This window comes from Procambarus clarkii, chromosome 65, assembly GCF_040958095.1.
Source record: "Procambarus clarkii isolate CNS0578487 chromosome 65, FALCON_Pclarkii_2.0, whole genome shotgun sequence".
In the NCBI taxonomy this organism is placed as follows: domain Eukaryota; kingdom Metazoa; phylum Arthropoda; class Malacostraca; order Decapoda; family Cambaridae; genus Procambarus; species Procambarus clarkii.
In genome coordinates this window covers 27776211-27787427 of record NC_091214.1, presented here as the reverse complement: position 1 = coordinate 27787427, position 11217 = coordinate 27776211, and the positions used below count along the sequence as shown (strand labels likewise).

The 11217-nt window shown below is 46.3% G+C and overlaps 1 protein-coding gene across 1 annotated transcript; it reads left to right on the top strand.

Moving 5' to 3' along the window:
• The first annotated feature begins 350 nt into the window (after positions 1–350).
• Positions 351–10210, top strand: LOC138355040 (uncharacterized). Its single transcript, XM_069309752.1, has 4 exons — positions 351–386; positions 8233–8624; positions 8713–9466; positions 9551–10210. Exons 1-4 carry the CDS (start codon positions 351–353, stop codon positions 10208–10210), a joined length of 1842 nt encoding a protein of 613 aa, XP_069165853.1.
• Positions 10211–11217: the final 1007 nt, after the last annotated feature.

The window sequence follows — 11217 nt, the reverse complement described above, 5'->3', positions numbered from 1 at the left end:
TGTACCTCGAAAGGTATTCAAACAAGATTCATTCAGGGTGTATTTAAGGATTTGCTGGATGTTAAATTCGGTTAATTGAAACACCTGTTCAGGCTAACTGCGTTCACAGCTTCGGTGTAGTGAACACCTGGACTTAGACTCAAGAAGCGCACGTGGTTCTTCGCTGCGCTGCGAAGGTTCTTAAGTACTGTGAAGAAGAGCCCGACGTACGATTCATGAAGGTGTTCGTAAACAATTATTAAAATTTTTCAAGTAGTTCACTTAAGTCTCGCTAGATGTCACTAGGGCATTTCGTTTGGCCAATCAGAGAGAAGGTAACATTGTCCATCTTCCTGTCTTAGCCAATCACGATGCCGGCTCATCGGCACCTACGACCTATTTACGCCGTATGTTCTTATAAAATGATTTATATATCGGTATAAAACGTTTTTTCAAGTTCCACAGTCAGCAGTGACACTGTAGTGAACACATGTTATTGTTGTTTCTTTTACCTACGTAATTCTAAGATATCTTGCATTATCTTGTGGTTATCTTGAGATGATTTCAGGGCTTAGCGTCCCCGCGGCCCAGTCTTCGACCAGGCCTTTTTTTTCTTCCACACCCCCAGGAAGCAACCCGTAGCAGCTGTCTAACTCCTACGTACCTATTTACTGCTAGGTGAACAGAGGCATCAGGGGGAAACAACCTCTTCCGTTTACTTCCGCCTCCACCGGAGATCGAAGCAAGAGAATGGTTCGAATCCCAAGGACTGTTCACTTAGGACTACGAATCCCAAGCGCTGTTCACTCAGCCGTCAGGCCCCTGCGTGGCTCTCGTCGACTCCGGGTAAACGGACGCCGAGAAACCCTCATTAAAAACACGTTAATCTTCGCTCTCTGAGGGAGTTATATTCCCTGTGATGGGTTCACACTGACTGTTTATGAATGCCTTCGGCGGGTAGGCGGTTCCATGGGTTTATAACCCTGTGAGAGGAACAAAACATCTCCTGTTCTCAGTCCTGCTCGAGATACCTTAGTAATTAAGCTCTTACATTTGTTACTTTTACTTTGAAATATTTGCTACCTTTTTTGTGTCTAAAGATTTTGTTGTCGACAACTAAAGAAAATTGTTTAGGTTCAACTGGTATATAAAATTTAAATTAATGACTAAGTAAAATGTATGGTACAAATTTATATTAATTTGTTCATTAAATCAAAAATAAATATATGTCTGTAGAGTCACGATTTTGATATTAAACTAATTATTCATTTTGCAAAAGTTATGTTTCTCACGACTGTCTTCCCTTGGGAAGACAATTATATAACCAATTTGTCAAGTAGTTACAACAATGTAAACAGTATTACTAGAATCTGGATTATATAAACTCTCCTTTCAACAGGAGTGAGGAATATTATTTAAATATGTTTGGTAGTAGGACATTGCAAATCAGATGGCCAAGCCCCAGAGGTTAACATCACTGCTACACATATCTTACAGGTTAACATCATTGCTACACATATCTTACAGGCTAACATCACTGCTACACATATCTTACAGGCTAACATCCCTGCTACACATATCTTACAGGCCAACATCATTGCTACACATATCTTACAGGTTAACATCATTGCTACACATATCTTACAGGCTAACATCCCTGCTACACATATCTTACAGGCTAACATCCCTGCTACACATATCTTACAGGCCAACATCATTGCTACACATATCTTACAGGTTAACATCATTGCTACACATATCTTACAGGCTAACATCACTGCTACACATATCTTACAGGCCAACATCATTGCTACACATATCTTACAGGCTAACATCATTACTACACATATCTTACAGGCTAACATCCCTGCTACACATATCTTACAGGCTAACATCCCTGCTACACATATCTTACAGGCTAACATCCCTGCTACACATATCTTACAGGCCAACATCACTGCTACACATATCTTACAGGCTAACACCACTGCTACACATATCTTACAGGCTAACATCATTCCTAAACATATCTAAAGTTAATAAATGTTAACTATGGATCATTAAGATCTGATATTGGTATGTAATGTTAGTCATATTTCTTTGGCATCCTTCATTAAACTGTTCAGAATGTCTTAACTTGGATTAATTTCTGATCGAGATTTCACTGATTGTTCCAAATTCCTTGCATTACCTAGCTCTGACCCGACTCCCAGCTGGCAAGGACATTTTCAGAGGACATGCAGAAAAGTCAGGATGACTATATTGGCTTTAAAATAGATATACAAAAGATGGGTTAAACATAATCCAGAAATATTCGTTTCATTATATTTTTTATTTAACTAACAACTGCAAAAATATTTTTGCAGCTGACAGTATTTTTTTTTTTACTCACAAGTGCATTTATCTGTTAAAAAAGAATTGTGTTTATTTTTATACCGTCAAATTGTGTAGCAGAGGAAGAGGTTTGGGACACACATGTAGAGGACACTGGGACACACATGTAGAGGACACTGGGACACTGGGACACACATGTAGAGGACACTGGGACACTGGGACACACATGTAGAGGACACTGGGACACTGGGACACACATGTAGAGGACACTGGGACACACGGACACACATGTAGAGGACACTGGGACACTGGGACACACATGTAGAGGACACTGGGACACACATGTAGAGGACACTGGGACACCTAATGATCAACATAAACCATGGGTGTTAGGCCAAGACTACTCAAAGGCAGCAGGATGGTCAGTCTATAGTGCACATACAGATAACAAAAAGATTACTGCAGAACATGCAACACAATAAGATATTTCTGCATGAAATCTAATGGACATTGTACATCTCATAGACATTGTGCCAGTAGCCTTAAAGGGGCACCTTGAGAAGTACATTAAGTGAACAATTCCTTAAAGGATATACCAAAAGGTGAATAGAAAGTGGATAATGAATCCAGAATAATCAACAACTGTGAAGTTCATCTAAAGATATTGTATAATTACACTCAATAAATAAAAGGATTATAAGTACAAACAATTTAATAGTAATTGTAATTAACATTATTATGGAAAGATTAAAAAATAAAAAATATTCCAATTATTAATTTGACTGTAACTTGCAAATTATATAGCAGAATATAATTACAGTTCTGCCCCAAATACTGTTAAATAATGTTTAGTAAAAAAATGTAAATGGTTTTCTATTGAAGATTATTGATCAGAATTTTTATGTTTAATTATGTGTTGAGAGTCCAAGGTACTGACCATGTGGTACTGACCATGTGGTACTGACCATGTGGTACTGACCATGTGGTACTGACCATGTGGTACTGACCATGTGGTACTGACCATGTGGTACTGACCATGTGGTACTGACCATGTGGTACTGACCATGTGGTACTGACCATGTGGTACTGACCATGTGGTACTGACCATGTAGTACTGACCATGTGGTACTGACCATGTGGTACTGACCATGTGGTACTGACCATGTGGTACTGACCATGTGGTACTGACCATGTGGTACTGACCATGTGGTACTGACCATGTAGTACTGACCATGTGGTACTGACCATGTGGTACTGACCATGTGGTACTGACCATGTGGTACTGACCATGTGGTACTGACCATGTGGTACTGACCATGTGGTACTGACCATGTGGTACTGACCATGTGGTACTGACCATGTGGTACTGACCATGTGGTACTGACCATGTGGTACTGACCATGTGGTACTGACCATGTGGTACTGACCATGTGGTACTGACCATGTGGTACTGACCATGTGGTACTGACCATGTGGTACTGACCATGTGGTACTGACCATGTGGTACTGACCATGTGGTACTGACCATGTGGGGAATACACCAGCATATGAGGAAACTTTATTGGCATAATTAATGCCTAGAAATATTAATTGTATCCCTAACACCAGTTACACCTCACTGCTTAGGGGTGGGGGCCTGTAGCTGAGTGGTCAGCGCTCGGGGTTCGTAGTCCTAGAAACCGGGGATCGATTCCCGGCGATGGCGGAAACAAATGGCCTGATTTTCTTTCACCCTAATGCATCTGTTCCCCTAGCAGTAAATAAATTGTGCACATATTGAGTTAGACAGGTGTTACGGGCTGCTTCATGGGGATGTGTGTGTGGGGGGGGGGGAGGAGGAAATAAAAGTTGATTGACAATTGAGAGGCGGGCCCACAGCTCAACCCCCCCGCAATTACAACTAGGTGAGTACAACTAAGTGAGTACTGCTGTTTACCCAACATTGTTTTGCTCACCTTGTTAAACAATTGGGCAGCCCGCGCCTCCATTATTATTACAACTGACACACCACTTCTTCAGCCTAACATAAGCCACAAATAAAGTCAACTCTCCTTTACTAAATAAAATTGACACATTTATTGACTCTAATATGTAAGCTGTGTATTTGGTAACACTTGTTATCAGGGGTCGATATTGCTGCTCTATATAATTATCTTTCGTATATAACATTTAATTTGTCTTATCTTTTGTTTTTTTATGTCAGGTAAATATGTCTTAATTTATATTGCAAACAATGAATAAAAGATTTTTCATATGAAATTTGGTGTTAATATTTCAATTGGGTTTCTCAGATACTGTTTTACAAAACTTTTTCAGGATATATTACATTGAAATTAATCTTTCAAAAGTAGTTGTTATTGTGGAACAAAACTGTGTTATAGCAGCAGTGCAATACTGTAGTTTATTATTTAATCACCTAAATATGTCGTTCACAACTCATTATACCTTTGTGTGTGTGTGTGTTCACCTAGTGGTGCTTGCGGGGGTTGAGCTCTGCTCCATCGCCCCGCCTCTCAACTGTCAATCAGTCAACTGTTACTATTTATTTTTCTCACACACATTTCGAGGAAGGAGCATATAGCAGCTCACTAACTCCCAGGTACCTATTTACTGCTAGGTAACAGGGGCATTCACGGTGAAAGAAACTTTGCCCATTTGTTTCTGCCTGGTGCGGGAATCGAACCCGTGCCACAGAATTACGAGTCCTGCGCGCTATCCACCACGCTAGCAGGCCCCTACGTGGGGCCTCGTGAGTGTGTGTGTGTGTGTGTGTGTGTGTGCTCACCTAGTTGAACTCACCTATTTGTGCTTGCAGGGGGTTGAGTTCTGGCTCTTTGGTCCCGCCTCTCAACTGTTAGTCAACCGTTGAACAGATTCCTGAACTTATTGGGCTCTATCATATCTCCATTTGAAACTATGTATGGAATCAGCCTTCACGACATCACCTCCTAATGCATTCCATTTGATGACTACTCTGACACTTAAAAAATGTCTCTATGGCTCATTTCGGCACTGAATTTCCACCTGTGTCCCCTTGTGCGTGCGACCCTTGAGTTAAATAGACTGTCTCTATCTACCCTCTCAATTCCTTTGAGAATCTTGAATGTGGTGATCATGTCCCCCCTAACTCTTCTGTCTTCCAGCGACGTGAGGTTTAATTCCCGTAGTCTCTCCTCGTAGCTCATACCTCTCAGTTCGGGTACTAGTCTGGTGGAAAACCTTTGAACCTTTTCCAGTTTAGTCTTATGCTTGATTAGATATGGACTCCATGCTGGGGCTGCATACTCCAGAATTGGTCTGACATATGTGGTATACAAAGTTCTGAATGATTCCTTACACAAGTTTCTAAAGGCCGTTCTTAGGTTGGCCAGCCTGGCATATGCCGCTCATGTTATCCTCTTGATATGAGCTTCAGGAGACAGGTCTGGCGTGATATCCACCCACAGGTCTTCCACTCTCTCTATCTGATTCTTGAAGAATTTTATCTTCCAAATGATACCTTGTATCTGGCCTCCTTGTAACGGACCGGTACACAAGACCTCGCATGTCTCCTTCCCCTCCAGTGTATCGTGCCGGCCCTCACCTGCCTCCCATAAAACTGTGGAGTCAAGTGAGACCGTCGCTGGCCAATCGACGCTGGCCAATCGACGCTGGCCAATCGACAAGGCCAGCCAGCGACTGGCTGGCCTTGTTCCCCAGTCCTCTTCCCCAATCCTTCTCCGATTCCTCCTCCCCAACCGTTTCCCCTCTCTCTCCTGTCTCCTCTATAGCCATTGACAAATGAGGGGCAATAAATTCAGCCGGTGCCATATACATTTCCCTGCTCCTAGATGTAAGAGTGCGAACGAGTGAGAAATCTGCGGGAAAAAAATATAACGTTTAGGGCAGGCCTAAAGCCATCCTGGAGCATGACTGGTGGAAGCCAGGGAGGCCTAGTGGGTGGGGCTTGGTGCTGGCACTGACTGGCTGGACCAAGGCCTAGAGCCGGACTGTTGAGGCGGGGTTCATTGGGCTTATGAAGCTAGATGAGGGTGGAGCTTTCTTCAACCTGTTAGCTTGTGAGAAACATTTTAGTCAATGTGTCTTGGGTTGTGACTTGGGACAGGTCCAAGGAGCTGGGGGCAGCCATTCAACATCTGTGGCCGGTAACTGCAGGATAAAGTAATGTGCTCCTGAGTATTCAGGTTCCATCAGTGAGACACTCTTGCCTCGTAAGACTTAATTACAGCTAGGATATAAATAAATAAACGTGTCTTTTGTTAAATAAAGTGTTTATTAATGTACTTTGGTGTTCAGATATTTTTCCCTCCCTTTTTGTCTCTGTTCTGAGTCGTTATATGTGTGGTTTACGTGTTGTGCTGGAAGTGCCCCGTGTTCTCCAGGTTTACGTGTTGTGCTGGAAGTGCCCCGTGTTCTCCAGGTTTACGTGTTGTGCTGGAAGTGCCCCGTGTTCTCCAGGTTTACGTGTTGTGCTGGAAGTGCCCCGTGTTCTCCAGGTTTACGTGTTGTGCTGGAAGTGCCCCGTGTTCTCCAGGTTTACGTGTTGTGCTGGAAGTGGCCCGTGTTCTCCAGGTTTACGTGTTGTGCCGGAAGTGCCCCGTGTTCTCCAGGTTTACGTGTTGTGCTGGAAGTGGCCCGTGTTCTCCAGGTTTACGTGTTGTGCCGGAAGTGCCCCGTGTTCTCCAGGTTTACGTGTTGTGCTGGAAGTGGCCCGTGTTCTCCAGGTTTACGTGTTGTGCTGGAAGTGCCCCGTGTTCTCCAGGTTTACGTGTTGTGCTGGAAGTGTCCCGTGTTCTCCAGGTTTACGTGTTGTGCTGGAAGTGCCCCGTGTTCTCCAGGTTTACGTGTTGTGCTGGAAGTGCCCCGTGTTCTCCAGGTTTACGTGTTGTGCTGGAAGTGCCCCGTGTTCTCCAGGTTTACGTGTTGTGCTGGAAGTGCCCCGTGTTCTCCAGGTTTACGTGTTGTGCTGGAAGTGCCCCGTGTTCTCCAGGTTTACGTGTTGTGCTGGAAGTGGCCCGTGTTCTCCAGGTTTACGTGTTGTGCTGGAAGTGCCCCGTGTTCTCCAGGTTTACGTGTTGTGCTGGAAGTGCCCCGTGTTCTCCAGGTTTACGTGTTGTGCTGGAAGTGCCCCGTGTTCTCCAGGTTTACGTGTTGTGCTGGAAGTGCCCCGTGTTCTCCAGGTTTACGTGTTGTGCTGGAAGTGCCCCGTGTTCTCCAGGTTTACGTGTTGTGCTGGAAGTGCCCCGTGTTCTCCAGGTTTACGTGTTGTGCTGGAAGTGGCCCGTGTTCTCCAGGTTTACGTGTTGTGCTGGAAGTGCCCCGTGTTCTCCAGGTTTACGTGTTGTGCTGGAAGTGGCCCGTGTTCTCCAGGTTTACGTGTTGTGCTGGAAGTGCCCCGTGTTCTCCAGGTTTACGTGTTGTGCTGGAAGTGCCCCGTGTTCTCCAGGTTTACGTGTTGTGCTGGAAGTGCCCCGTGTTCTCCAGGTTTACGTGTTGTGCTGGAAGTGGCCCGTGTTCTCCAGGTTTACGTGTTGTGCTGGAAGTGCCCCGTGTTCTCCAGGTTTACGTGTTGTGCCGGAAGTGCCCCGTGTTCTCCAGGTTTACGTGTTGTGCTGGAAGTGGCCCGTGTTCTCCAGGTTTACGTGTTGTGCTGGAAGTGCCCCGTGTTCTCCAGGTTTACGTGTTGTGCTGGAAGTGCCCCGTGTTCTCCAGGTTTACGTGTTGTGCTGGAAGTGCCCCGTGTTCTCCAGGTTTACGTGTTGTGCTGGAAGTGCCCCGTGTTCTCCTCCAGTTAATGGTAATAAAAGTTGACCTTGAATCTAAACAAGTGAAGAATGCTCTATATAATATTACCCAAGCATTACTACGCACATTCCTACGCCCTTACAGTTTCATAATTATTGATTTGTGCCCCACCAGGGAGATCAGTATGTGACCATCGAGGGAGATCAGTATGTGACCCTCCAGGGAGATCAGTATGTGACCATCCAGGGAGATCAGTATGCGACCATCCAGGGAGATCAGTATGTGACCCTCCAGGGAGATCAGTATGTGACCATCGAGGGAGATCAGTATGTGACCCTCCAGGGAGATCAGTATGTGACCATCGAGGGAGTTCAGTATGTGACCCTCCAGGGAGATCAGTATGTGACCATCCAGGGAGATCAGTATGTGACCATCGAGGGAGATCAGTATGTGACCCTCCAGGGAGATCAGTATGTGACCATCGAGGGAGATCAGTATGTGACCATCGAGGGAGATCAGTATGTGACCCTCCAGGGAGATCAGTATGTGACCCTCCAGGGAGATCAGTATGTGACCCTCCAGGGAGATCAGTATGTGACCCTCCAGGGAGATCAGTATGTGACCCTCCAGGGAGATCAGTATGTGACCCTCCAGGGAGATCAGTAGTGACCCTCCAGGGAGATCAGTATGTGACCCTCCAGGGAGATCAGTATGTGACCATCGAGGGAGATCAGTATGTGACCATCGAGGGAGATCAGTATGTGACCCTCCAGGGAGATCAGTATGTGACCCTCCAGGGAGATCAGTATGTGACCCTCCAGGGAGATCAGTATGTGACCCTCCAGGGAGATCAGTATGTGACCCTCCAGGGAGATCAGTATGTGACCCTCCAGGGAGATCAGTATGTGACCCTCCAGGGAGATCAGTAGTGACCCTCCAGGGAGATCAGTATGTGACCCTCCAGGGAGATCAGTATGTGACCATCGAGGGAGATCAGTATGTGACCATCGAGGGAGATCAGTATGTGACCCTCCAGGGAGATCAGTATGTGACCATCGAGGGAGATCAGTATGTGACCCTCCAGGGAGATCAGTATGTGACCCTCCAGGGAGATCAGTATGTGACCATCGAGGGAGATCAGTATGTGACCCTCCAGGGAGATCAGTATGTGACCATCGAGGGAGATCAGTATGTGACCCTCCAGGGAGATCAGTATGTGACCCTCCAGGGAGATCAGTATGTGACCATCCAGGGAGATCAGTATGTGACCCTCCAGGGAGATCAGTATGTGACCCTCCAGGGAGATCAGTATGTGACCATCCAGAGAGATCAGTATGTGACCATCCAGGGAGATCAGTATGTGACCCTCCAGGGAGATCAGTATGTGACCATCCAGGGAGATCAGTATGTGACCTTCCTGGGAGATCAGTATGTGACCATCCAGGGAGATCAGTATGTGACCTTCCTTTGAGATCAGTATGTGACCCTCCAGGGAGATCAGTATGTGACCCTCCAGGGAGATCAGTATGTGACCATCCAGGGAGATCAGTATGTGACCATCCAGGGAGATCAGTATGTGACCATCCAGGGAGATCAGTATGTGACCATCCAGGGAGATCAGTATGTGACCCTCCAGGGAGATCAGTATGTGACCATCCAGGGAGATCAGTATGTGACCATCCAGGGAGATCAGTATGTGACCATCCAGGGAGATCAGTATGTGACCCTCCAGGGAGATCAGTATGTGACCATCCAGGGAGATCAGTATGTGACCATCCAGGGAGATCAGTATGTGACCCTCCAGGGAGATCAGTATGTGACCATCCAGGGAGATCAGTATGTGACCATCCAGGGAGATCAGTATGTGACCATCCAGGGAGATCAGTATGTGACCCTCCAGGGAGATCAGTATGTGACCCTCCAGGGAGATCAGTATGTGACCATCCAGGGAGATCAGTATGTGACCATCCAGGGAGATCAGTATGTGACCATCCAGGGAGATCAGTATGTGACCATCCAGGGAGATCAGTATGTGACCCTCCAGGGAGATCAGTATGTGACCCTCCAGGGAGATCAGTATGTGACCATCCAGGGAGATCAGTATGTGACCCTCCAGGGAGATCAGTATGTGACCATCCAGGGAGATCAGTAGTGCCGGCACACTCAGGTTGCAGGAAGGTGGTGGCAGCCATAAGTTTAATTATTATTCATTAGTTAAATTTAACTCTTTTTTATGCTGTCTTCCCCGTTTAATATTTCAGTTTACCAGTTAGCTGGGAGTTCATTAAGCGTCACAGTGAGCCTGCGAGCAGTGTTAAGCTGGGGGGATAAGTGAGAAAGGGAGGGGGGGGGGGTAGCAATCTGGATTCCCCTCTTTCCCTCACCATAACCCCTCCAAAACATACACACACACACACACACACACAGGCTACCCCCAACTCCTCACTTCAAGACATTGAGTCACCCCCCCTTCTCAAACAGCCCACACACACACACATGTATCACAAACAGGATTTAGAACCTAGGTGATAGGTTTGACCATACTACTATCAGCCACCCTCCTCCTCCTCTCCCCTCTCCCTCTCCTCTCTCACTCTTCCACTCACACTGTATCTCTCTCTCTCTCTTGCTCTCCCATCTCTCTCTCTTGCTCTCCCATCTCTCTCTCTCTCTTGCTCTCCCCATCTCTCTCTCTTGCTCTCCCATCTCTCTCCCTCCCTCTCCTCTCCTTTTCACTCTTTCTTAACCCTCTTCCTCTTGCTCTATCTCTCGCTTTTGCCCCCCACGATCTCTCTCCCCCCTCCCCCCTCCCCCTCCCCCCTACCTCTCTTGCTTCTCTGGATCTTACCCTCTTTCTCATCTCCCCTTCTCTCTCAACACCCCCCCTATCTCATCCTCTCTCTCACCCTCCCCTCTCTCTCTCTCTCTCTCTCTCTCTCTCTCTCTCTCTCTCTCTCTCTCTCTCTCTCTCTCTCTCTCTCTCTCTCTCTCTCTCTCTCTCTCCCTCTCTCTCTCTCTCTCTCTCTCTCTCTCTCTCTCTCTCTCTCTCTCTCTCTCTCTCTCTCTCTCTCTCTCTCTCTCTCTCTCTCTCTCTCTCTTTGCCCCCCTCCTGGCAAACCTTGTCAAGACATAGTAGGAACAGGGACAAACATGGCAGCA